The following is a 25,402-nucleotide window of genomic DNA, read 5'->3' on the forward strand; positions in this document are numbered from 1 at the left end:
GCTCCTGGGTCTGTCGACGGCCACACTCAGGATCTGAGAAGCCTGCCCTCAGCGTGATTCACCCCCGTGCACACCCAAGTCATGAAACAGCGACAGCACCATAGCCGCCAGGTGCCAATCCAGCAGGAGCAGCCAGTGAGCTGGCTTAGTAACGAGGGAGGAAAGGACGCCTGGCGGGTACTGTGGGGCTGTGGCAGGAGGCACTAGCTCACAAGTGTCATGAAGAACACCACCCAGGCGCCACGGTGCCAGGCACGCCCGTGGGCATTGGTGGGCACCTGGAGGGGATGGAGAGCGCGTGCTCAAGCAGCTGGAAAGACCAATGGGTCAGCGCCTCTGCTCCATTTGCTCCATTAAACCTGGGGCTGTCTGCACAGATGAAATGCTTTCACACCAGGGGAGCAACCCGAGTCCTCCATCCACAGAATGGACGAAAGGAGCGGGGCACAGGCGCTGTGTTCAGCTGTGCCTCAACGGCGACCAAAACAATGAGGCTAAAGAGCTGTGTCCTCTGCAGGTGAATGGATTACAGAAACGGTGTGGACAACAAAATAATGAAAACAAAAACAAGAAGGGACGTTCGGCGGTGTCTAGAAACATTTCTAACTGTCACAGGTGGGCCGAGAGGAGGGCAGTGCTACCGCTATCTGGTCCACAGAGACCAGTGATGCTAACACACTGTCCGAGGCACAGGCCAGGCCCCCACAGCAAAGAGTTATCCAGCCCCCAAATGCCGGCAGTGCCGAGGCTGAGAAACCCTGACTTGTGTGACCTTCTGAACGAGCAAAACCACGGTGAAGAGGTCTCTGCCTGGCTGGGCTGAGGGAGGGGCCAGGGGACGTTCTGGGGTCAGTGAGATGTTCTGTACGTCTGCGGTGGGCTCACCACTGCATCCCGTCAAAACGCACCGGACGGCACACCTTAAACCGGTGACTCTTACTCCGGGCAAGTCACACCTCAATACCGCTGCTATTTTCTAAAAGTGGCAGCAGAGAAAAAGTGAAAGTTGGTCGTGGACGTTGGAGTGGACATGGCTGATGCCCACACACATTCCGCCGCCTGCCAGGCGTGAGCACTGCCAGTGGGACCGGAGGACAATGTGGCCGCGGGCTCCTGGGTGGGCTGCTCTCTGACCCCCCGCCCCCGTTTCTTGGTAGTAAACAGCGAAGACAATGGGGAGCAGGGAGGGGCTCCAGTCTGTCCTCACCAGGGACCACCCACTTGGGGAGGCCATTTTCTAAAGAGCAAACCCTAAGGTCTTAGGAAAGGTCTGACTTTCACAGGATTTGAAGGACGCACACTCCATCAGAGAATTCAGGAATAAAGGGCCACTCAGAGTGGTCACGTTCCTACCCAATCCTTCCTCAGAAGACCAACGGGAATAATTTTCAGTTCTTTCAGTAGAAAATCAGAATGGATCCTCACCTCCCACCCCCGGTGCAGGGACCCTGTCCAGGGAAAGGACAGGTGGAGGCGCGGCCGGAAGCAGTGTTTCCAGGCTGAGCCCTGGGCTCCCCAGGCCGCCTGGGGAAGGGGGCCAGCAGCCGGGGAGCAGGCACCCTGCTTTGTGAAGCGTCAGCAGGCAGGAAGGGGCTGCCACAGGGAGCAGCGTCAACCCCTCGGTGAGGTTTGCCGACTTTGGGAAGAGCAGCTGCAAAGTCCAGGCCACGCTGAAGGAGTTGAGGGGCTTCTAAGAGGATGAGGAGGCTGGGGTTTAACAGACCTCGATGCCATTTTCCAGAAATGTAACTGCCCTGCCCTCAAGTCACAAAGGATCCTGGACTCCAGGACTGTGAGGCATGCTCTCCCCCGGGGACAGAGCAAAGTGCCAGCAGAGGCCACGTGTCTGCTCCTTGAGCACATGAATATGCCAGCAGAGGGCGAGAAGGGGGTCCAGGGCAAAAGGGGAATGAGCTCCCGGCTCCATGGGGCCCTGAGTCCCCCCTACAGCACTGCTGGAGCCAGTGAAATCACATGACTATGATTTCCAAAGAAGAATTGTTTGTGGGTGTCTTACCCGGACATCGGACATCGTAGGAAATGCCAAAGGCCCTGAGAGAGAGGAGGGGAGACGAGGATCACAGCAGAGGAGCCACGCCCGCAGGCCCCGGCAAGGCTCAGAAATACGCCCCGAGGCTCCCTGGGAACTTACCAACTAATTCCTGCGGATCCCGCTTTTCTACTTCTGGGTTATCCTGCAAAGACAAACAGAAACACAAGGCGGTAAGCCTGGCTCCTGACCCCCGGCTGCTTTACGCAGAGACCACTCAGGATAATCGAGGAAGGAAAAAAGGTGAAGGCATCTAAGAGCGAGCGATGCTTGGGGGGAAGGGTTTTGGGGATCCCTGGCCCCCCTTCTTCCTTCATCAGAGCAGCTGTGATGCTCCGTCAGTCTCTCCTCACAGCCCCCAGCAGGCACCGATACCATCACCACGGAGAACAAACGCCAGCCAGTGTCACCGCACACCAGGACCCTCCCGATGCCGTCCCCTGGCCAGTCACCCCAGGACACCGCCGCCCCAACCTGGTACTCAGGAAGCAAGAGGGGGCTACTTTATAACATGAAATACCAACACTAAACACAAAAGACTATCTACTCCAAAGAGATCTTTCTAACTTTTAGTTTAAGCAAAAAAAGGGGAGATTTCATCAGAGGGGGCAGCCCATGGAACCCGGAGCGGAGCAGGCACGGAGCGGCCTTTGACCAGTGACCGAACCACAGAGGTGCTTCTCCTGGCTCCCCTGCTCACCTGTTGGCTCTCTCCCGTCGGCTTTACATTCCCTCTAAAGCAGGGGTCCTCAAACTACAGCCCGCGGGCCACATGCAAATACAAATATTGTATTTGTTCCCGTTTTTTTTTTTTTTAATATTTTTTATTGATTTTTTTACAGAGAGGAAGGGAGAGGGATAGAGAGTTAGAAACATCAATCAGCTGCCTCCTGCACACTCCCTACTGGGGATGTGCCCGCAACCAAGGTACATGCCCTTGACCGGAATCGAACCTGGGACCATTCAGTTCGCAGGCCGATGCTCCATCCACTGAGCCAAACCGGTTAGCCCGTTTTGTTTTTTTACTTCAAAATAAGATATGTGCAGTGTGCATAGGAATTTGTTCATAGTTTTTTTTTAAACTATAGTCCGGCCCTCCAACGGTCTGAGGGACAGTGAACTGGCCCCCTATTTAAAAAGTTTGAGGACCCCTGCTCTAAAGAAAAGCTCTCTCTGATCCTTAATGCAAACTACTGCCCCACACCTACTTCCACGGTCCTTTGTTCCAGGCGTGTGCAGAACCCTAAGAGCACAGGTTTCTGAGCAGACCTTCTCCTGGCCTTGCTGTGCATTTCCCGCCGAGTAAAGGCTTCGCCTCACCTGGGTCTACCTGGAGAAGGAAAGGCCCAGCCTCCTCACAGGCCCGGCCCGGGGGAGGGAGGCCTTCCCTTGCTTGCGCTGTCCCAAATGTACATCGCCAGGACCCTGCATCTCTCCATTTCTGGGGAAACTTAGCCCCTTGAACACAGATCAGGGGGCGAAAGAGCCACCACATGCTAAAGAGGCAGAAGCTGGGCTCCCAGGAAGTTGCTGGACCCCATTTGCTTTCGCTCTGGTCAGTGAGGGAGGAGCTCAGACAGGAAGGGCTCTGGCAAGGCTGGTACGTGGAAACAGCTGCAGAGCTCTGCACGCCACTCACAAGGAAACCTTACACCCAGATCCCGTGTCAGAAAGGGGGGTGCGGGAAGGCCACCTCACCTCCCACGCCATGGTCCACGCTAAGGCCAGAGTAGAAGACCTCAGCCCCTTCCCCCAAAGTCCCTACTGATTGTGGGACAGGCCCAACCCCCCCCCCCCCCCCAGCGGGCGGGCCTCCGGTCTGCAGTAGCCCAGGCTACCAAGGTGCCTTGCCCAGGCCACAAAATTAGAATTTAGGAGTGATCACCTGCATTACAAAAGGCTTTTTCATGTAACACAAAGCATTCACCTTAGAAGAAATATCCGCGTTCCTTTCTCTGGTGCACTTTAATTATTTGGATTGTTAAGGTTTTGTATATCTCTATCATCACTACATATAAAAATGAGGCTGTTCACTGGACCGGCACCATGTTCAGGCCAGGCTGCTTAGCAACCTGTTTCTCTACCTCTCACCCCTGCCAACCAGGTGGGCACAGAGGAAGCCGGCCTGTGCTGGGACCGAGCGGGTCTGAGGTGCGCCTGGAGGACTGCCATGCCAAATCCAGGCTGGTCATCAACCAGCTGCTCCACGGACTGTGCCTGTCAACAGGGCCCCACAACAACCCCTTTGTGGCAGGGACTCTGGGGCAACAAATGCTAGAGAGCGTGACAGTAACAAAATGGGGGAAAGGCCCTTAAATTTCCCTGCAGGGACAGCCTTCGGGCGCTAATTGTGGGAACATCAGTTGGGTGCATCCTACCTCTTCCCCGGGGCCAGCTGGCTGGTCGCAGGGAGTACTGACCCACTAACCATTCAAAGGCCGCCCGGGGGCTCTTTCCAAAGCCCCAAATGCAGAGCCAGGAAGGAGGCAAGCTGTCCACGTTGGGATTCTAGGTGTCTGCTCCAGGGACACAGGAAGTCAGTCCCCAAACAAGCGCGACTCTTCAAAGGGGATCTACTCTGGAGGCTCTCTGGGCAGGTGCACGGCCCCGAGCCTCCCTGTGGCTTCTTGTAGGTCTGCGATCCTGAGCAACAGGGAGGCGGAGGGCTGGGAACCCTGCATTTCACAAGGTGCTTGCCTGGCTGAGCTGAGGTGGCTTCGTCTTTCCTGTTGTGGCTTAGCTCCTCATCCCCCCAAATCAATCATTCTACACCCACAAAATAAAAACAGCTGGTTTCAATTTGCCAACTAGTCTAGTCTAGTCTTTGTTTTTACCCTCACAAAATGTGCGCATGCGCGCACGCGCGCACGCGCGCGCACACACACACACACACACACACACACACGACTTGGACCCTGAGTGTACCGAGTCACATGTACTCTTAATCACAACCCAATGTCCCCAGGAACAAGTCCCACCCCATCTTCTCCGCAGTGGGATCCAGCTCCACGGTCACTCCAAGCAAAGGACCGACCAGTGGGCGTGGACCCAATGCCAAGTGCGAGAAGACTGTCCTGCCTTAAGAGAACTCTGTCGGCCAAACGTGTAAATGAGCCTCCACAGGTGAGAAGCCACAATCCCGCACAACGGTCTCCTGAAAAGACCTGGAATCTCTGGTTGTGCGGATTCCCTGTGTGTGTCACAGGCACCCGTGGGACTTCTAAGGCCCTAGGAGTCAAGCAATGGGAACCCGTGCCCCCCGGTGGCCACACCTTGTCCTGTTTCAGAAGGTAATTCTTCCCCCTCTGACACGAACACGCTGGGTGGTGAGCTCCTGGCACGTGTCACTGTACCAACGTGTCCCTGAACAAGGACACCAGCAATCCAAGTTCTTTTGGACCCTAATGCTGCTTAACCCCACACCCTGCCCTGAGCAGGAGGAAAAAGCTTGATTATGCCCCACAGCCAGGGGCCTGCAGCCCCATCAGCACGCATTCTTCCCCCGAGCTGGGAGCTGGGAGCTGGGAGCTGGGAGCTGGGTCCAGGCCTTCGAGCAACGAGGAAGGAGTCACAGTGTCTGGTGAGACCAGTGAGGACAGGTGTCCAATACCCAAATATGCGCGTTAGAACCATTGACGCACCACTGGCCTCTGAGGTCAGTTTCATCCAACAAAAGCAGCCTCCGGGGAGGACGGGACTTGGGGGTGGGGTGAGGGTGTGCACACGCAAGATGAAGACTTGGAGAGACAGCCTCTTCCCAGTCACGGCCTAGTCACGTACCAGGAATTCAGTACAAAAGAAGCAGCAAGCGCCCACGAGAGCGCTCTTGGAAGCCAGCCTCGGTGTCAGAACAAACATTTGACACAGTGTTTAAAATGACAGACAAAAGGTTCACGCTGTCCAACTGTCGGTGGTTCAAGAAACCGGTCTGACCAAAGCTGCAGCCGGGCGGTTCTCTCTGCGCCCTCACACAGGCAGGAAGGGGGCAGCGAGGGGTACAAGTCAAGGGCAACCAGAAACCACTGTTCCTTCTCTTCCTCTTCCCCAAGGCAGGGTTTCGCAATGCACGGGGCCACCTGTCCTGACTTGTACGCGCAGGGACACCCGCCTGGGCTGGATGAGTGCACCGCTCTGGCCTGCGGGGAGAGCCTGCAGCTGGTCAAAGTCTGAACGCCGTCTGGGGACCTATCACAACACGAGTGTCTGCGTCAGCGGGGGGATGGGCCGAGACCTGGACAGACCTGGACACCGGGCCACACCCTTCAGACCCAGGGCTTTCCCAGTTCACGAGGAAGGTGAAAACAAAGCACCTCACCTCGCAGCTCCTGAGAAAGACCAGGTAAACAGCCTCAGCTGCAGTTCAAGTCCAACCCAGACACCAGGAAAAACAAAACCAAGCCCACAGCTTCCTAAGAAGCCAAGAGGGACGAGGAGCGAGAGCACTGAACCGCTGGAGAAACCAAACTCGGAGGCAGACCCCTCGTCTGTCCACCCGCCAGCCTCCCCAGGCTTCCCGAGCCGGAGCCCACAGGCTGGAGGCTGCGAGGCAGGCCGTCCGTCCCTGGAGAGCAGGGATTCGAACCTGCTAGACTCTGGTTCTCAATCAATCGTGTCTGAGACTTGTAAGAACGCAATAATCCCAGCAGGGGCCTCATGTTCGGGAATGACAGAACCTGGACTTGGTCGCCCTGCAGAGAATACGAAAGTCCAGAGACCACGGAGGCTAAAGCCGAGGATTGGGTGGAAACGACACGACCCATGAAGCGGCCAGGCTGCCTGCCGCACGAGCTGCGAGGATGGACTCAAGGATGGGCTCGCAGGGAAGGACCAGCAGAGGGAGGAGGGTTATCTGCAGCCAATGAGTCACCAGTCCTTCCTGGAACTGCCCACAAGCACACTCCAAGGTCCAGGGTCCAACTCAGACAAAGCCACAGCCTCCGGCAGCTCCACTGGGTTCTGCCAAGTCTAGCTCCTCAGCCTTGGGAGCCTGAGGCACAGAGAAAGCGCTCAGAATGCCACAGACGCAAGTTCTTCTGTTGGATGATGTCATCAGCGCCTAGGCGGCAGCTGGAGAGGGAGATTAGTAAACAATGCCTTCCAAACCTCATGTGCTCAGTCAGCCCTGGGGCTGCCCAAGAAAGTCCCAAGAATACCTCACTTCAGGAGCAGAGCAGCTACTTATAAACCATCCTTTTTAAAAAAATATATTTTTATTGATTTTTTACAGAGAGGAAGGGAGAGGGATAGAGAGTTAGAAACATCGATAAGAGAGAAACATCAATCAGTTGCCTCCTGCCCACTCCCCACTGGGGATGTGCCCGCAACCAAGGTACATGCCCTTGACCAGAATCGAACCTGGGACCCTCCAGTCCGCAGGCCGGTGCTCTATCCACTGAACCAAACCAGTCCTTGATCCTCCCTGTGGCCCAGCAAAGCCTGCTTCCTGGAACATCTCCCCTCCCGCCGCCTCCTAATAAGCCCAATCAGGCTTCAGAACTCGGTTCGAGGAAGCCTTCTTTTACCCCACCCGACCCAGCCAATGAGGACACTGCCCCACCCTGCACTCACTGTCTATTACCATGGTGTCCCCAGCACCTGCAGTCAGTGCCCTGCCCATAGCAGGTGCTCGAACACTGACCTATCCCCGCCCCGCCAAAGGCGCACACACTCAAACACATACACACAGCACTCTCCATTCTAGCCAGCCAATGGTCAGATTTTCTTCAGTCCGGTTTAGGGGTTCTTTTTATTTTTAAATTATCTTTTTTACTGATTTTGGAGACAAAGGGAAAGGGAGATAGAAACGTCAATGATGAGAGAAAATCACTGATCAACTGCCTCCTGCACGACTTCTACTAGGGACTGAGCCTGAATCCTGGGCATGTGCCCTGACTGGGAATCTGTGACTTCCTGGTTTGTAGGTCAATGCTCGACCACTGAGCCACACTGGCCAGGCTAGTTTAGGATTTCATAGCCAGCTTCAGCTACAGAGCAGAACTTTGACCTCCCCAGACTCCAAACTGTTCAAGTCCATTGCTCCTCTCACAGTGTGGCCTCAATATCAGAAAGGGAGGCGGCAGAAGAGGACTAATAAAAGGGGCTAGACTGGCAATAAAGGCTGATATGGGACGGGCAGAAGGAAGGGAGAGGTATTGACACTGAACTGAAGAAACCTTACAGAGCCTGCTACTCCCAATCCTAAAACAACAAGACAGAATTATTATACAGTTAATTCACTTATCTACTCCACAAACAATTATTGAGCATTTATTATGGATCAGGCAATGGCCAAACACTGGGGATGTAACATAAACAAAACTCAACCTAGGGGAATAATTGCAGGCATGATGCTAAGCACGTCAATGAAAGATCTCAAGTAATTCTCACAATAACCCGTGAAGTTGTGGGCACAATACTGCTGCTTCAGAAGCCACTGATGGGCCTGGAAAGGCATCAAAATGACAGTGAAGACAGTTTTCGGAGATGTGAGTCACTTCATGTTGCCAAGAAAGCAGAAATTGGCCTGGCCGGTGTGGCTCAGTGGTTGAGCATTGACCTATGAACCAGGGAGGTCAGCGTGATTCCCGGTCAGGGCATGTGCCCACGCTGTGGGTTGGATCCCCAGTGGGGGAGTGTGCAGGAGACAGCCAATGGATGATTCTCTCATCACTGGTGTTTCTATCTCTTTCTCTCTTCCTCTCTGAAATCAATAATTTATATATATACATAAAGAAAAGCAGAAATTCTGGAACCTTTACCTCCAAGCTCCAGAACAAAATGACTGTAGCCTGACAGACAGGATGGAGAGCTGTCAGTAATCCCGAGGCTGCGAGGAAGTCACCAAGACCAGGCTGTGGGGACAGCCCCCATGGCAGACACCGTGTGGGCTGTCTCCCCCACATGCACAGAAGAGCTCCGGAGAAAGCCCGTCACCAGCACATTTCCTTCAGTTGTATCCTGTTGGCCAGGACGGGCCACTGCCATGGCCTGCTGCCTGCCTGGGATGGAAACACTCAATTTATCAGAAAAATGGGCGGAAGTTGGTGGGGCCACTTTGGATTCAATGAACCGCCTTCAATCCCAGGGTCCTGATGGGAAGGCTCAGCTCCCCAGCAGAGGAGGTGTCTACCGGAAAGGGTTAACTAGGCGCCTGCCAAGACAAATGAAGCCAGCTCTGGAACCGGCCTTGTAGCCCAAGAAAAGGCAGGGAGATGGGAGGAAACAGTCTCTTTCTCTATCTGAACAATCTGCCCAGCACAACGCGGACCCCAGGGAACCAGCCAGACTTCAAAGTAAACGCAAAGCTCTGGTCGGAGCATTTCCAAAGGGGAGACTTTGCTACCTGACTTCCAAGTGCGATACCAGACCAAGTCTACAGAATACTATGAATACTTCTCAAAGAAATCCTCTCATTCTCCTGTGATCTGTATAATTAACTATATCGCATTGCAAATTCTGTACTGAAAGTATTAACATTAAATGTAAGCATTTAAAAATGTTTCATCTCTTTCTCTCCTCCTCTTCCTCCTTCCACTCCCCCTTTTCTTCTGTAATCAGTTATTACAGCTATAGATGCAGCCCCCGTGTGCCTCAAGGATCCCATGCGCCTTTTCAAAGATAACTTTGTGTGTATCCTTCCTGCACATACTTGCATCTTACTGCATTATGGGTGACATTTAGTTTTGTTTTGGTTGAGGTATGGTACCATTTGTGTGAATGTTCTTTAAGAAGGAACACTGTTCTTTAGGAACCTACCTTTTTGTAATTGATTTTTTTTTTTAGGAGAGCAAGGGGGAGAGGGAGAGAGAGACATCGATTTGTTGCCTCAGGCATGTGCTCTGATGGGGAATCTAACCGGTGACCTCTTGGTGCATGGGATGACGCTCAACCACTGAGCCACACTGGCCAGGCCAGAACCTACGTTTTTTAAGACCCATTCCATGTCTGCTGATAAATTTAGATCTTAAGAGGTTTTCTGTTTTCAAATTTCATTGTCCATTTTATTTAGTACTATTTTATTAATAATGTTTACTGCAAGTATGACACATCTCAGCTGTGTCAAGGGTAAAAATAAGTATGGATTGAATGCCCTTTGCTATCTACTTTTAAAAAAATGTTTTTATTGGTTTTTAAAAAAATATGTTTTTATTGATTTCAGAGATGAAGGGAGAGGGAAAGATAGAAACATCAACGATGAGAATCATTGATTGGCTGCTTCCTGCACGTCCCCTACTGGGGATTGAGCCTGCAACCTGGGCATGTACCCTTGGCTAGAATCTAACCTAAAACTCTTTAGTCCGCAGGCTGGTGCTCTATCCACTGAGCCAAACCGGCCAGGGCTTTATTGATTTCTTAGAGAGAGAGAGAGAGAGAGAGAGAGAGAGAGAGAGACATCAATGTAAGAGAGAAACATTGGCTGCCTCCCGTACGGACCCTGACTGGGGACTGAACCCACAACCTGGGCATGTGACCTGCCTGAGAAATGAACCGGTGGCCTTCTGGCGCATGGGATGACGCTCAACCAACTGAGCCACACTGGTCAGAGCATCTAATCTTTTTTTAAAGGGTGTTGTTTATATTAGAAAATATATTCCAAGTTTCAGACAACCAATCCACTTATCATTTTCAAGTAATAACTCCATTTCTGAGAGGGGGCTGCCCACCTAATAACTTGGGAATCAAATAATATTCTGCTTTGTTCCTTTTTAAATCATCATGATCTCATCTGAGTAGCAATCATAAAAAGTACCTATAAATTAATGATATCTATAAAAAAGTAAAAATAAATGAAAGTAAAAATATTCCAAAACAAAACAAAAAATGAAAAACACAGAACAAAGAGGGAAGAGCAGGATTCCCTAAGGACAGACAGCTTGCTTTCTGCATCACATCATTCCAAAAAGATAAATCCCAACTGGGGAAGGAGGGGCAGCCACACCTCGGTTAGTCATCTGTGGCATCTGGGCCCACGGGGAAGGAACTGTGCTGGGGCTTGCAGGGCGAGGGGGCGGGCAGACGGGGCAGGCAGCGGCTCCTTCTGGCTGCAGGACCAGCCCATGCGGGAGCGGGTGGGGCTTTTGGGAATCTGAGCTCTAGCTGACCTGGAGCAAGTGCGGTCAAGAAGGCCCTGCTGGCTGCGAGGGAGCCAAGGGGGGGGGGGGATCAGAGGGAGAATAATGGTCATTCGTCCCCTCTGCATGTGACAGCGTCCAGCAATGACGAGGTGTCTGCCAGCAGTGCTCAGCTTAAGATGTCGCCTGGCTTCCTTTGGGAGACGGCAAGACAAAGGACCTCGCTTGGATTTCTTCAGCCTGAACAACAAAAGAACGACTCCCACAGCGGCCCCACCTCTGTCCTGTGGGCTGCTCAGCTCAGGTCACCACCCAGACACCCCGGCAGAGCCCAGCCTGGGTGGGTATGTTCTCCCAGCACGGAAATGTCATGGCACCCACTTTTGCAAGGGCAACCCTGGCCTTGTTACAGGTGAGTCTAAAGAAGGCCATTCGCTCGGGTGAAGAGAAAGGAAATGCCAAAGGCTAAGCAGGCTTGGCATTAGCCTCTAAAGTTCAAAGGCCGCCTGGCAACTTCCAGCGAGAAGTTCAGATCTGATGGCTCCCAATCCAGCAAGGTCAAGGGCCATTTCCCTTTCCGGGACTGGGTGAGTCACCCTGCAAGTTTTTAATAACCAGCACTGAAACTCCAGGAGGCAGGCATCATTATGTCCATTTTACAGATGAGTAAGAAGCCGAAGCAAAGTACAACAAAGCAGTCAAGGACCACGCCAAAATCCAGACCCGTGTCTGTTGGACTCCCAAGCCCAGGGATACCACCTTCCGACTTCTCACCTCCTCCCTCTGGGCCAGGAGGCTGCAAAGAATAAATTTCTAAGAGGCCCTTAGTTCAGTGATGGCGAACCTTTTGAGCTCGGCGTGTCAGCATTTTCAAAAACCCTAACTTAACTCTGGTGCTGTGTCACATATAGAAATTTTTTGATCTTTGCAACCATAGTAAAACAAAGACTTATATTTTTGATATTTATTTTATATATCTAAATGCCATTTAACAAAGAAAAATCAACCAAAAAAATGAGTTCGCGTGTCACCTCTGACACACGTCATAGGTTCGCCATCACTGCCTTAGTTCAACTGTTGGGGAAGCCAACATCACAGACCGAGGAGGGAAAAGGTCTTCAGGAAGATGCCACAGCCGGCCACAGAGCAAAGCAGGGGTTCAACCCTCAACTTAAGGGGAAATCGGCCAAATTTATTACCTTTTTAAAAAACAGCTTTTTAAATTGATTTTTAGAGAGAGGGGAAAGGAGAGGGAGAGAGAGAAACATTGATGTGAGACGGAAATCTCAATCAGCTGTCTCCTGCATACCCCCTCCTGGGGACCAGCCCACAATCCGGGCATCTGCCCTGACCAGGAGGTGAACCGTCAACCCTTCAGTGCACAGGATGACGCACAACCAACTGAGCCACACAGGCCAGGGCCAAATTTATTACCTTTTCACTCTAAGGACCAGGCGAAACAGCTCAAGATTCTATGATGCCCCAATGAGTAATGTCTGAGTTGACCTGAATGGAAGGGCTGGCCCACAAGACTTATTCGTATAAACAGTCACCCTTGTCCTAAGCTTCGAGACTTCCTGGGGGTGTACAGAAAAAATGCTGCCCAACCCCAACTTCTACTAAGCCCTTCTCCCTCACCAGGAGAACCATCACAGGGACTTCCAATGAGAACTCAAGTTTTAAAGGAGTTATTTCTTCTGACCCATGTCAAGAGCAGGGCACGTGTCCTGTCTATGAGAATCTCATTGGAAAGACACTGGCCGCACAGCATTCTGGTCAATAACAGCCACCACAGCGTGCTCACAGCTTGCTACTCTAGTGTATAATTCTGGACTGTATCCAAGCTGGCTGAAAACAGGAGGAAAGAAGTGGATGTGGGGGACTGTGTTGCTAATGATTGGTATCAGTATTAGAACAAAAGGTGGTAGATTGCAACTTAATCTTTTAAACACTTCCCCCTATGGAAGTGTTTAAAAAATTAAAATAATTTTTTCTTGGCAGTTTTATTGAGATATACCTCACATATCACATAATTCTTAAGTGTTTAGTTTTCAATTGTTCATTCATGTCATTATGTTACAATTACCCAGACTGTAGCCACACTGAAGAGGTTTAAAATACAAATGGAAACAAAACTGGATAGAAAATACACACTTGCTATATGGCAGTGGTTCTGAACCTTCCTAATGCCGTGACCCTTTAATACAGTTCCTCATGTTGTGGTGACCCCCAATTTCATTGTTACAAATTGAACATAATTAAAGCATAGTGATTAATCACAAAAACAATATGTAATTATAAATGTGTTTTCCGATGGTCTTAGGCGACCCCTGTGAAAGGGTCGTTCGACCCATAGGTTGAGAACCGCTGCTATACGGGCATCAGAAGGATGGGAGAACATATGACTGCACTGCTAGGATGTGGAATTAGGAGATTTCTTTCTTTTGTAAAATAGTCAATCTTGCTGTAAGAATCATTTGACAATAAAATACGATATAAAAACAACCTGGGCAGTGAGGGTGATCTGACTGGGACATCTGTCACCCCGCTGATCGCTGGGGTTGACTCGGCTGCTCTGGCCGGCTGGGCAGGTGTCAGGTGTCCCCTCCCTCCCTCACCGCTCCCTGCGTCTCTCCCGAAGCTGCACGCTCGGGAGAAGAGGACCTTCCCCGATAGAGGAGAGGACCATTCTCCCGCCAAAGGTATTTAACAAACAAAACCAAACCCGAGAGGATAACCACCAGGAAAAGAGCCATATAACCCTTTCCAAGTCAAAGCCTCTAAGGAAAAGTCCAAGTGTGAGTTCGGACAGACCTTTGCTGTCACATCCTGGACAATAGCTCTCAGTAAAACAGCCCACGACTGAGGGCCCCCACGCAGAGGCACACAGCCATTTTCAAAGGCTGGAAAGGGACTCGGCTTCCACGCCACACCACGCCCCCCAAAGCGTCCCTCTGGCTGAAGAGAACCCTGAGCTGAGTGTTTAAAGCCTCAGCGTCTCCCTTTCTGCTCTCGGGGTCCTGCAGTTCAGCAAAAGCGCACGCAGCCCACACTGCTCAGTGACCCCGCAGAAGCTGGCACGTGTCTGCAGCCTCTTTCCTGACACGGTCAACAAGATGTCAGATTTCACCTGACATGTCGCAACTGCTGGCAGGCTCCTGAAAGCTCTTCCGAAAATCAGTACATCAACAGCAAACTCCTGGAAGACAAGCTCCTCGGGCAGTTTTCAGGTTCCAGATCTTTAGTTCTGATACTTTAAAAGACCAGCAATAATGCTGGGTCAGTTCTGCCCAATAAAATCCTTCATCTAGACTCCGAGTCCACTAATAACATAGTAACCGACGCACCCGACCTTACGGGAAATTCAGGTATGTACGGCCGCTGAGGCAGAGGCCCATCCCCTGGCTGGCCAGGCCTGCAGGGCAGGGTATGAACTCTACAAGCTCCGCCACTACAGAACTCCAAAGCAAACTACCAATACAGTTCCCAAACCGCCCACCAAGGCACCCCAGGGTGCCGCAGCAAACTCACAAAAGTGCAGTGACATTTAACAATGTCAAGGGAAACAGAGCACTACTCAGCATCTGTCAGATTCTGCACAAGTGTGTGTATTATTTTTTTCAAGCGGCTGCTGAGTTGTGTGGACAGTAATGCCGACTGTTGGAGCCAATTATCGGAACAGAATTGTTAGGGGCTTTTTGGCCTCGGAGTTCTGTGCAAAATCCCCGAGGGTGCCGGGAACCGAGAAATGTGGCAACTTCTGATCCGCAGGATGAGGGCGGGAGATTAGGTTCACTTTGGTTGAAAGGCTAAGCAATGCTAACAACTGCGTTTTACCAGTTTCCTAAATCTGATAACACGTGGCGCCATTGTCTCAAACCCATAGTAGATACCTGAGGCCAGACTGTCCAAAGCACGTTCACACACATCTTCCCTTCACACACATCTTCCCGTGCTGCTGTCATGGTCACCTGGCCAAGGGGGACCAGAGCCCTGGCTTCACAGACAGCGAGCGCAGGTTACGTCCTGGGCCTGTGGTCCACAGCTGCAGGGGGGCCACACCCACACTTGACCCAGGCCTTCCGACTCCAAGTTCACGAGACTGGCTCCAAGCTCTGAACTCCACATTTCTGCATGACTTTTGGGCCCAAAGAACTTCTTAAATGTTTTCTTTTAACTGGGATTATACACGCCTTTTAGAAAATGCTGGAACAATTGTTCTCCCATCATGTGCCACCTCCTTGACCCGAGACAGTTTTGTTTTGACAGATGTTAGCTCCTTGGGCCAGGAGATTCTTTCCCTGGGTCGCAGCCCGGACACAGCACCTCGGGGAGCTGCGAGCCTGCCCCACACAACGAGGCCGGCCTCCCAGGTAGCTGGACAGGCCGCTCCAGCTCTCCTGAGCCAGGCCATTGATGCCTGGGCTTGTTTTCAAAGGAAGGGTGTGTCAGGGGCAGCGAGTGAGTGGAAATACCTTCATCCACAGGAATTGTGCGCAGGGGAGAAAAATAAACAAGGGAAAATGTTCCAGGGCAACCGAGGTAAAGCCCGGACAAAGAAGAGTGTGAAAAGGGAAGCCGGTGTGCCAAGGGCAAACAGATGCAGGAAACACTTAAGCCAGCAGGCACCCTGGCCCTGAAGTGAGGAGCTGGACCAGGCTTCCTTGTCTTGTCTGACTTTTCCTGGGACAGCAGCGCCACCTTCTGTTCAGTAATCAGAACATCTGAGTCAGCTGCTTACTGAAGAGGTAAGACCAGAACATTGAAGTGAGAGAAGACACATGAGAGCCCGGTGCCCAAGCATTCTGCTTCCGTGGAACGCTCGGCCACCTCCTCCAGCCTCCATTTCTCCAGTCCAGGGCCAACTCAGGAAGCCGCCCCAGCATCCCTGACACCCCAGGCCGATGGATCAGGACCAAAGGCCCCCCAGAGGTGGTCTGGAGTTGTCATTTCTTACTCAAACCCCCAAATATGGCGCTTTGCACTCGTTGGTAACCCCCAACACCAGAGTGGGAAGAATGAAGTCAGGGAACACTCAACTTTGCTCGTCCACAACGCCCAAGTCTTTCCCCAGGAAACCCTCTGGGGGTTTGGTCCAACCCCAGCCCACACATTTCTTTTAGGACACAGTGGACAAGTGGTTTCTTCAACCTTGTCTGAAAGAGGTCCAGGAACAGGGAGCTCACTACCTCCAGAAGCAGCTCGACCCACTTCTGGCCAGAGAGAACAGCCAGTTCACCGTCAGATGACAGCGAACGTCTGCCGTGTAATTCTAGGCTTCGCTTCTTGTGGCCGCCGCCTCCCTTCCCTTACCGGACCTCCAAACAGCAGACAGAGTACCAGCTCTTCCCCCGTCTCCCCCCTCCCAGCTCCTTCACTTTTCCTCACATGATGTGGTTTTAAGTCCCCTCACCTTGAAGCTTTCTCTCCTCTGAGTGTACTCCAGTTTAAAGGCGGAATTCAATATTCCAAAAAACGCCTCAACGACACGAGTGACCACCTGGGGAGGGAGCAGAGGAGTACTGGTCGTTGTACCTAACACTACTGAACACAGACATGCCAGACACTATGGAGCTAAGTATTTATTTACATTTTCTTAGTTAAGTCTCATAAGACAAACGAGGCAGATTTTATCATGATGCCCATTTTCCAGATGAGAAACACTGAGGTGAGGGGACTTCCCCAAGGACAGCTGGAATTCAAACCAGGTCTCTAACCCCAGGGCTTTAACTTCTCCCCACCACCTGGGCGGTTTCCTCTTCCTCTGGGGGCCCTGCTGCCCCCAGGCAGCTCAAGGCCCCCTAAGGATAACAGCCGCTTCGTGGACACATGCAGAGCAATGACTGAGTTGTTACTGTTATTTAATGTCACCCACCCAATACCTTTGTTTGTGAAGAACAGTGATTCTCAAAGTTGATCTGTGGACCCCTGGAGGTCTGCAAGGTCAAAATTACTTTCATAACATGAAGACATTTACCTGTTTCACCGTGCTGACATTTACAGGAGCAATGGTGGGTCAACGTGTTGGCCCTTTAGAACAAATCAAGGCAGCAGCACCAAATTCTAGCAGGAGTCATACTCAGTTAAAAAAAAAAAAAAAGCCAATTTCACTTCTTAATGTCCTTGACGCTTGAGTAGTTTTTTTTTTAGCATTTTGTATGATGACGAGAGGTGTGCATAAACTTGGACATCGAGGAAAAAGCACCCATGTGGTTATCTGGGTTCCAAGCTGACCTAGCGGCTTTCTTCACAGAACACCATTTTACCTGAAAGAATGACTGACAAACTGTGGTCACTCGGATGCGGGAGTTTGGCCGACATTTCCTCAAAAACAAAGCCTGTCACTTCAAAGAAAACTGAGAGTATTTATTGGCAATGATAACATTCCAGCTCCAGCAAAAGCTAGAATCTGGGGAAATGTGTACTCCCCGCTGTGAGCAAGCCAGCTCCCCAACACTTAATGGCCTGTCTGCTGAGGTCAGTAATGTCCTGTCAAATACGATTCTGGGGGCCACTACAGAAGCAAATGTGTCAGCATCGAGGAGATCTGCGTAACTCAGTGAACCATTTTCCAAATCGCTAGTGTCCGATGATGTGGTACCGTGCCTGGGGAAAAGAGCCGTTCCAAGTGCAAGAGAGGCCGTGGTCTTAACGCAGCAGAGTATAAAAGTTCATCGCTAAGGCTTCACGTTCCACATGGCAACCAACTAACCTTTAGAAAATTACCGCTTGCTGAGCTTTGATAAAGCATCAGAGGAGAAAATCCACAAGTACCCGAGTATCTATTAAAATACTTCTCTTTCAAACGACCTGAATGTGTGAAGACAGTTCTTCAAATACCTCAACCTAAACAACATACTGCAACAGACTGAATGCAGCAGTTATGAGACCTAGCTTTCTACTAAGCTAGATTTTAGACACCAAGGAAACTTGTAAAATGGTAAAATGATGCCTCCCTTTGTACTAACTTTTTTTAAATTTTGGAAATAGTAATTTTTCATAAGAATGTTATTTATGTTAATATGTAATAGGTTTGCTATTTTAAAATAAATAGTTAACATTTTCCTCGGTTTTAACTGCTCAGAAATTGTCAACAGACAAAGCCAAAATGAAGAAAAGCTCTATGGGATCCTAATTTTTAATTGTGTAAAGGAGCCAAAATGTTGAGAGAGAGCTGCTACAGCAAAAAATCAAGAGCAGATCTTTAAAAGCCAAAGTAGGAAGGAGTGCCATCTAGTGGAAAAGACAAATGTGACATGAATCCATTTGTTAGCAAAATAAATGACATCCTATTGTTAGAAACTTCACATACTTAAGGCAGAAGCATCTATAATAATAAAAGCGTAATATGCTAATTAGAGTGGACAGCTGGACGACCTTCCGGACAAAGCTGGGGCTGCGAGGGCCGAGCCCCTTGCGTGAGTTTTGTGCATTGGGCCTCTAGTTTGAAAATAAAGGTTTAGCATACAAAAATATTGTTAAATATCAATTGAAATAAAGCTTAAATGTGCCAGAAAAGTTCCAGAACAGAGGGAGGGTTGAGAGAGGTTTGAGTGGAGGCCCCCTCGGGAAGAGCTGATGGCAGGCTGGAGAGGAAGTCAGGGCCCTAAGGAAATCGGACACAGAAGACTCCTGCCAGGGACTGTGCATAAAGAAACAATTCCTGTCCCTATTGGGGAGCCCAACGGCCCACACACCCCAAAAACTAAGACAGAAGCCAAATACTAATGCTACTGGCCACTTTCATTCTGCCAGCCCAAGGGAGCTGTACCTTCCTTCCAGGCCACAGCCTGCCCTCTTGCCAGTAATGCTTGACAGCAGGCCTGGGCTCCTCCCCAGCACAGACAGGAGCCTGCGTCTGCTGCCGCAGGATGCATTTTTTCTCCTGCATGCTGATGCTAACGCTTCTTGGTAAAGTGTTTTCTTCTCTGCATCATCCCCAGCCTTTCATGGGTTGACATCAGTACTATCCAATCACACAATCAGTTCAAATTTGGAACTGATGCTATATTTTCAAATATGCTACTTTAGATCCTAATTGGGTATAATTTTCCTAAATTCCACTAAGTCACCTTAAAGGCCTCAGCTGGGCTTTTGTTTTTTGCTTTTTGTATTTGAGAGTGCATTTATTAAAGCCGGAGACAGGGAAGCAAGGAGGGGCTGAGGATAGAAGCCGCAACAGGAGAGCTCAGGCGGGGCTGCTTTGGGGAAAGGGGGCCTTGGAGACAGATTCAGGTTAGCCTGGGACAAGGTGACACTGCCCATTGCTCCCCTGGTTGCAAGTCTCGTGGGGATCTCAGAGCTTAGGAGATGCAGGCCTATGGGGAAAGAAAGGGATGGGCATGCTCTTGGAGGGGGAGTGTGCCAGCCCCAGCTGGTTTAAAGTGGTTTTTAATCACAAAATTTGGTCCCTATTCCCCAGCCCCAGAGTGATGGAATCAGCCTTTCTCTTTGGGGGGTGTGGGGGGGAGTTTGTCCCTAAAGAATGTTTCCCTGACAGGTACACAATAGGGCAAACCTACTCGACACAAGTGGGGGTTCTTCCCCTTTATCACGATAGTCAAGGAGTGTGATAATTCCTCTCAGCTGCTACTTGGATGGAGCTATAAGAAGAAACTATGTTGTCTGGAGAGACCATTCTGTATGGTTTACCCGAGAGTGGAAGGGCACAAGCCTGGGAAACAATGATCGGCTCAGCATCCCCAACAGCAGGGAGAGGCCTCATTCTGTCTCACCCTCTCAGGCCCTTCTTCACGTCTAGACAACTGAAGAGAACCCAGAGTATACAAGGCAGCCCTTCATGCTTCCTGATTCTGGAAACATCCCCAAATCTAACCCCCTGCGGGAGCAGTGACCCACAAAGCACACCTGGACGCAGAGCACAGGGAGGCTGTGCGCTCAGCCAGGCTTCCAGGCTCTCTAGTCGAGATCTGGCACTACCTACAAGGCCAGAGGTCCAGGCTGCTCCAGGACTTACTCCTTCCAGAGTGGCCTCCAGGTTTCTTCATGAAACTGATTCCATCCCAGAACGTTTACATATGGTTGCACAGTGTGTCAGTGGGGCAGACCTTGACCAGACATATGAACTGAGCCACAATGTTAAAATGCCTTATTCGCATCCAGCCACCCACCACAGCCAACACCAAGTACCTTTGGGTCATCAGCCTCAGGTTTTTCAGTCTCTGAATCGTCATCTTCCTACAAGACAAAGAATTTAGAGGATTAAGCTTAAAGGAGCGGGCCTGAGGGTTCACATATGCACAACTAGGGGTTGCAGCAAACTTACTCAGCCTGGGTCATCCCACCAAGACCCCTCCCCTACCATATGACCCAGAACTGGAGGAGGAGATGTTCTGGGGGGAGGAAGAACACCAGCGGCTCAAAGTAGATACTCCAGCAGTACCATTGTCTACACGAATGAAAATGCCTGAGATGAAAAATCGCCAACAGAAGAGTGGAGGGAAGGCCACAAGATGCTTCAGAAAAGAATAAGGCCAGGCCCCACAGGATAAAGGCATACTGTTTCCAATGAAACATCCATCACTTAAAACCAGAAACACAAGCTGCTTCCTTGCTTTTCATATACACAAATAATCTGACTCAGACCTACCATGGCACCATTCACCACCAGAGAGCCGTGACCCCCACACACCTGTAACCCCGGCAGTTCAACCCAGTAGCATTTGTTTGCACCAACATGAACACTAGGAAGGCAGGTGTCAAATGCCCAGGGTGAGTGACTCGGGAAAGGCATGACTAAAGAGCAGTGCCCAGCCTCTGCAGTATGCCCCGTTTCCAGCCAAGTTCCCCCAGAACTGCCTTTACCGTTCTATCCAGCCTTGTTCCTTATCCAAATGGCCTGCTCCACACAAAGCACCATTCTCCAAAGCATGCGCTGGCCTCACACGAGCAGGCCCACCATTCCACTGAATGCTAACGAAGGCCACAGACAACGCCACTGCCCAGAGCACCCCAGTGCATGGAACCTTTAACTTACCACCAGGAAAAACTTAAGTGTCATCCGAAACTGGTTTTTTCAATCGAGCTACATTTTAACCCCCACATTAAACAGCAGTCCAGATGTTAACATAATCATCACCTGAGAGACGTGAATAAACTATACTGATGGGTTTGAGATTTCACTGTCCTGTAAGGCATTTAAAACGAGTCAAAGGTTTTAAATGCAATCTCCTTAAAATGAATCCAATCAGGCCAAATATCGGTAATGTGGCGCAGCCAAAGACAATCACATTTTAGAAGGTCTATATTGGGATCTGATGAGAGGATTTTACTAAAATGTGAAATAAAGCTTAAATATGATGAAAATCCTAAGCAAAGCAAATGTGGAGTAACACTTCAAAACACACTATGCAGATTTACACAAGAAAATAGCCAGAATGTTTGCACATAAGAAAAGTCAGGGAAAGAACATAACTTGCAAAGCTTTTCTAACCGGTTTCAGTCCATTCTGAATTATTAGCATTGATGGTGGGGCTAAAGGCATGAAAATACCTTCCGGAAGAGCATAAAATATAAAGTACAGTTTTGCTTAATTTGGAAAGCATTTTTAATGGTAACATTTAAATCTCAACAAGTAGCAAAGTCTTCAAACACCTGATAAAAGTACACTGAATGTTTCAATTAAAGCTGTTGTCAAATATCCACATTCAACTTTGTATGTTTTTGTGCTAAGCATCAGCTGAATCCTTGTTTTTTCCCCCCAAATTTTTAAATTCTGGATCGTGATGCTTATGTGATATTGTATCTAAAGTCTTTCTGGTTAAGACACAAGTTCTCTTTTGTTAGCCACGCATACTAAATTTCAGGCAAGACTGGTGATCAGGAACCGGGCACTGTGATAAAAAGTGCCAAGTAAAATGTCAAGAAAGAAGTTAAGAAGTAAATCATACACACACAATAATAATAATTTTCCTTCCTAGTCTTTTGAATAAATGGATAGATTTGAATGAGCCCCAACCAAGATTAAGAATAATACAGAGCTGACTGTAGATATAAATGACACACCAATTAGAATGACTATACTGTTGCAAATGGAATAAACGATCTAAACAGGGAAAACGAACATAAAACACCCACTGGTATCTGGGTCAAATAAAATAATTCACTATCTTTCCCCCAAATATTAAATTCAAAGGTAAATACAAAATGGTCCAGGTGAAAACAAATTTGATTTTCAAACAGCACTGCCAATATCCAACCCAGTTTCCTTAATTAACACCAAACAGAGCGGGAGGAGAGGGGATGAAATTAGGTGTGAAATGGAACGCTGCTGGAACAGTTCGGAAAGTTTCTAACCAGTGGATGGTGCTATGAGATGCTCTAGATTTGGGAACAGAGTTACTCACCGATTGTTTGCTGTTCTCCTCCTCCTCTTCCTCATAGCCATCTTCATCACCCCCGAGGCGAGAAAAATCGTCCTCTCCATACGCGTCAGATACCAATCCCCCTTTCTCCTCTTAAACAGAGAAAAAAATAAATAAAAATGAATAGATGGGGGAGATGCAAGAAAGCCTTCAGTGGTTCTCAACATTCTGGCCCTTTAAATACAGTTCCTCATGTTGTGACCCAACCATAAAATTATTTTCGTTGCTACTTCATAACTGTCATGTTGCTACTGTTATGAATCGTCATGTAAATATCTGATATGCAGGATGGTCTCAGGCGACCCCTGTGAAAGGGTCGTTCGACCGCCAAAGGGTTTGCGACCCACAGGTTGAGAACCGCTGCTTTAGGTGATCTGAGCGACTAGAATTCTATCTTAAGGTAAAAAAAGGAACCTAAGTCTCTTTTTTGTTTCTTTTTTTTTTTTTAATTAAATCTTTATTGTTCAGGTTACATTTGTTCCTCTTTTTTTCCCCCCCATAACTCCCCTCCTCCCAGTTCCCGCCCCACCCTCCGCCCTCACTCCCCACCCACTGTCCTCATCCATAGGTGCACGATTTTTGTCCAGTCTCTTCCCGCATCTCCCATTCCCCTTTCCCCCACAAGAATAGTCAGTCCATTCCCTTTCTATGTCCCTGATTCATTATAATCACCAGTTCATTCTGTACATCAGATTATTTATTCACTTGATTCTTAGATTCACTTGTTGATAGATGCATGTTTGTTGTTCACAATTTGTATCTTTACCTTTTTCTTCTTCCTCCTCTTAAAGGATACCTTTCAGCATTTCATATAATACTGGTTTAGTGGTGATGAACTCCTTTAGCTTTTCCTTATCTGTGAAGCTCTTTATCTGACCTTCAATTCTGAATGATAGCTTTGCTGGATAAAGTAATCTTGGTTGTAGGTTCTTGCTATTCATCACTTTGAATATTTCTTGCCACTCCCTTCTGGCCTGCAAAGTTTCTGTTGAGAAATCAGCTGACAGTCGTATGGGTATTCCCTTGTAGGTAATTGAGTCTCTTTCTCTTGCTGCTTTTAAGATTCTCTCTTTGTCTTTTGCTCTTGGCATTTTAATTATGATATGTCTTGGTGTGGTCCTCTTTGGATTCCTTTTGTTTGGGGTTCTCTGCGCTTCTTGGACCTGTAAGTCCATTTCTTTCACCAGGTGGGGGAAGTTTTCTGCCATTATTTCTTCAAATAGGTTTTCAATATCTTGCTGTCTCTCATCTTCTGGCACCCCTATTATTCTGATGTTGGTACGCTCCTTACACTATCTTCATATTTTCGGATTCTTTTTTCATTTTGCTTTTCCAGTTGGGTGTTTTTTGCTTCTTCGCATTTCAAATCTAGGAACCTAAGTCTCATGTTAAATGACCTCAGGCCCTAGATTCTGCTGTCTGAGAGCCTCCATTGATGTCTACCTTGGATCAAAAGCTCCAGCGAACTCATCTTCTCATACAAGACAAGGACTCTGTCATCCTCATTTCTGTGTGTCCTCCCCTAGGAACAGGACCTTGAACAGGGGGTACGCCAAGGGGTTCCCAATTGTACCCACTTGAGAAACAATCTTTTTCTACATCCAAGACAAAACAAACAACACCCCCCTCCCCCAAACAATATAAATTACTGGGAAACCACCAGAGACCCCCCCCCCTGACTGGCAAAGACCACACAAAACAGAGACTAGCTGACCTAGTCCAAGCCCCTCACTTCCCGGATGAGGACACCAAGGCCCAGCTATATTAGTAACTCACTGTCTCTCTATGCTCCCAAGTAAATCTGTGCCCACTTCCCAGCATCGGGATCCCCAACCTGAGACAGGGCAACAAAATCACCGAGGGGACTTAACAGCTCACGAAATAATGGAATCACGAGGGGCCTTGGAAAGCTCACACGAGCCCAGATCCTACCCCACGTCTACAGAATCGCGCGGCGAAGACCAGATAAATGTTTTAAAAAGCTCCGCGATGCGTCTAAGGCACATTACTAGCTAAAAGTTATAAAAGTAAAAAGAAACCCTCCACCTACGTTTTACTCGCCACTCTCCCATCCAACACGCTCGGAGAGAAGAGGCAGTGTTTCAGCAGCCCTGGACCCTCTCCACCCTTTGTCCATCCCTCTGCCTAGCGGGATGCCCGGCACGGAGATTTTCAATCAGTTTCAGCAGAAGAATCGAACCGGCGGAAGGAGAGGACCCATTCTTACCACGGAGTGTTCGGATCGCGCTGTGGGGTTCGGGGGCCCGATACCTGGCGCACAATGCCCACCGCTTTCCCTCCCGCAAGGACTGAGCAGCGTTCCGAGCGAACACCTGCTTCTCCCCTCCCCACTCCCGCCTCCCCCCTCGGGCCTCACCAGCCGCGCTGCCCGCCGTCTCCACTCCAGCCTCGCCGTCCGACTCGGGCTCGGAATCTTCCGCGTAAACGGCCAGGGAAGACAGGACGCTCTTCTTCCCCGCCATCTTACTCCCACAGCCGCGGGGTGGCTCACTGCGCTGACTCCGGCGAGCCGACTTCCGCACCGAAAGGCGACCTCTTCCGGGTCCCAGAAGGCCCCGCGCCCGCTCCAAACCGGAAACCAATCAAGACGGCTGTTTCTGCGCCTGGCCCCACCCCTCACGCAGCGTTCGCGTAACGTCATTATTGCGCGACGGAAACCAGGTTGCCGGGGTTTCACCCGACAGTGGTAGTCCAGCTGTTGGGTTTCTGCGAGTTGGCGGTGGCGATGGGGGCCTGGGAGTAGTTCCCGAGCCTGCAGGCGCCGGCCGCCCCCCGAACTAGAGCCCTCGGCTCCCGGGCGGCCCACGGCCAGCTCTGATATCTTGGGGTGAAGCGGCTTGGGGGCTCAGAGAAGGAAAGGGGAGGAGTTCTTAACC

General features: G+C 49.9%; 2 protein-coding genes across 8 annotated transcripts in view; one reads left to right on the top strand and one right to left on the bottom strand.

Annotated features, from left to right (window-relative positions):
* The window catches only part of SAP30BP (SAP30 binding protein), a 33,631-nt gene extending 8,383 nt beyond the window's left edge, over positions 1-25,248 (bottom strand). The window contains exons 1-6 of one of the 4 annotated variants that reach the window (XM_014531777.1): positions 24,883-25,068; positions 22,488-22,597; positions 20,272-20,319; positions 17,004-17,057; positions 16,535-16,621; positions 2,153-2,195 (exon numbers count right to left, since the gene is read on the bottom strand). In XM_014531777.1, the coding sequence (XP_014387263.1) occupies positions 2,153-2,195; positions 16,535-16,621; positions 17,004-17,057; positions 20,272-20,319; positions 22,488-22,597; positions 24,883-24,988 (448 nt within the window). In that variant the 5' untranslated portion in view covers positions 24,989-25,068. Of the gene's footprint in view, positions 1-2,152; positions 2,196-16,534; positions 16,622-17,003; positions 17,058-20,271; positions 20,320-22,487; positions 22,598-24,555; positions 24,593-24,882 lie in introns of those variants that run through there. The other 3 variants (XM_014531779.1, XM_014531778.1, XM_005884266.2) reach the window with 3 other exon arrangements.
* Positions 25,249-25,265: 17 nt separating this feature from the next.
* RECQL5 (RecQ helicase-like 5) overlaps positions 25,266-25,402 on the top strand; it is a 27,726-nt gene continuing 27,589 nt past the window's right edge. For all 4 annotated transcript variants that reach the window (XR_314607.2, XR_001360209.1, XM_005884275.2 and 1 more), the window contains exon 1: positions 25,266-25,343. The gene's annotated coding sequence lies outside the window, so the exon portion shown is untranslated. The remainder of the gene's footprint in view (positions 25,344-25,402) is intronic.

The sequence above is a fragment of the Myotis brandtii genome, unplaced genomic scaffold, assembly GCF_000412655.1.
Source record: "Myotis brandtii unplaced genomic scaffold, ASM41265v1 scaffold825, whole genome shotgun sequence".
Classification (NCBI taxonomy): domain Eukaryota; kingdom Metazoa; phylum Chordata; class Mammalia; order Chiroptera; family Vespertilionidae; genus Myotis; species Myotis brandtii.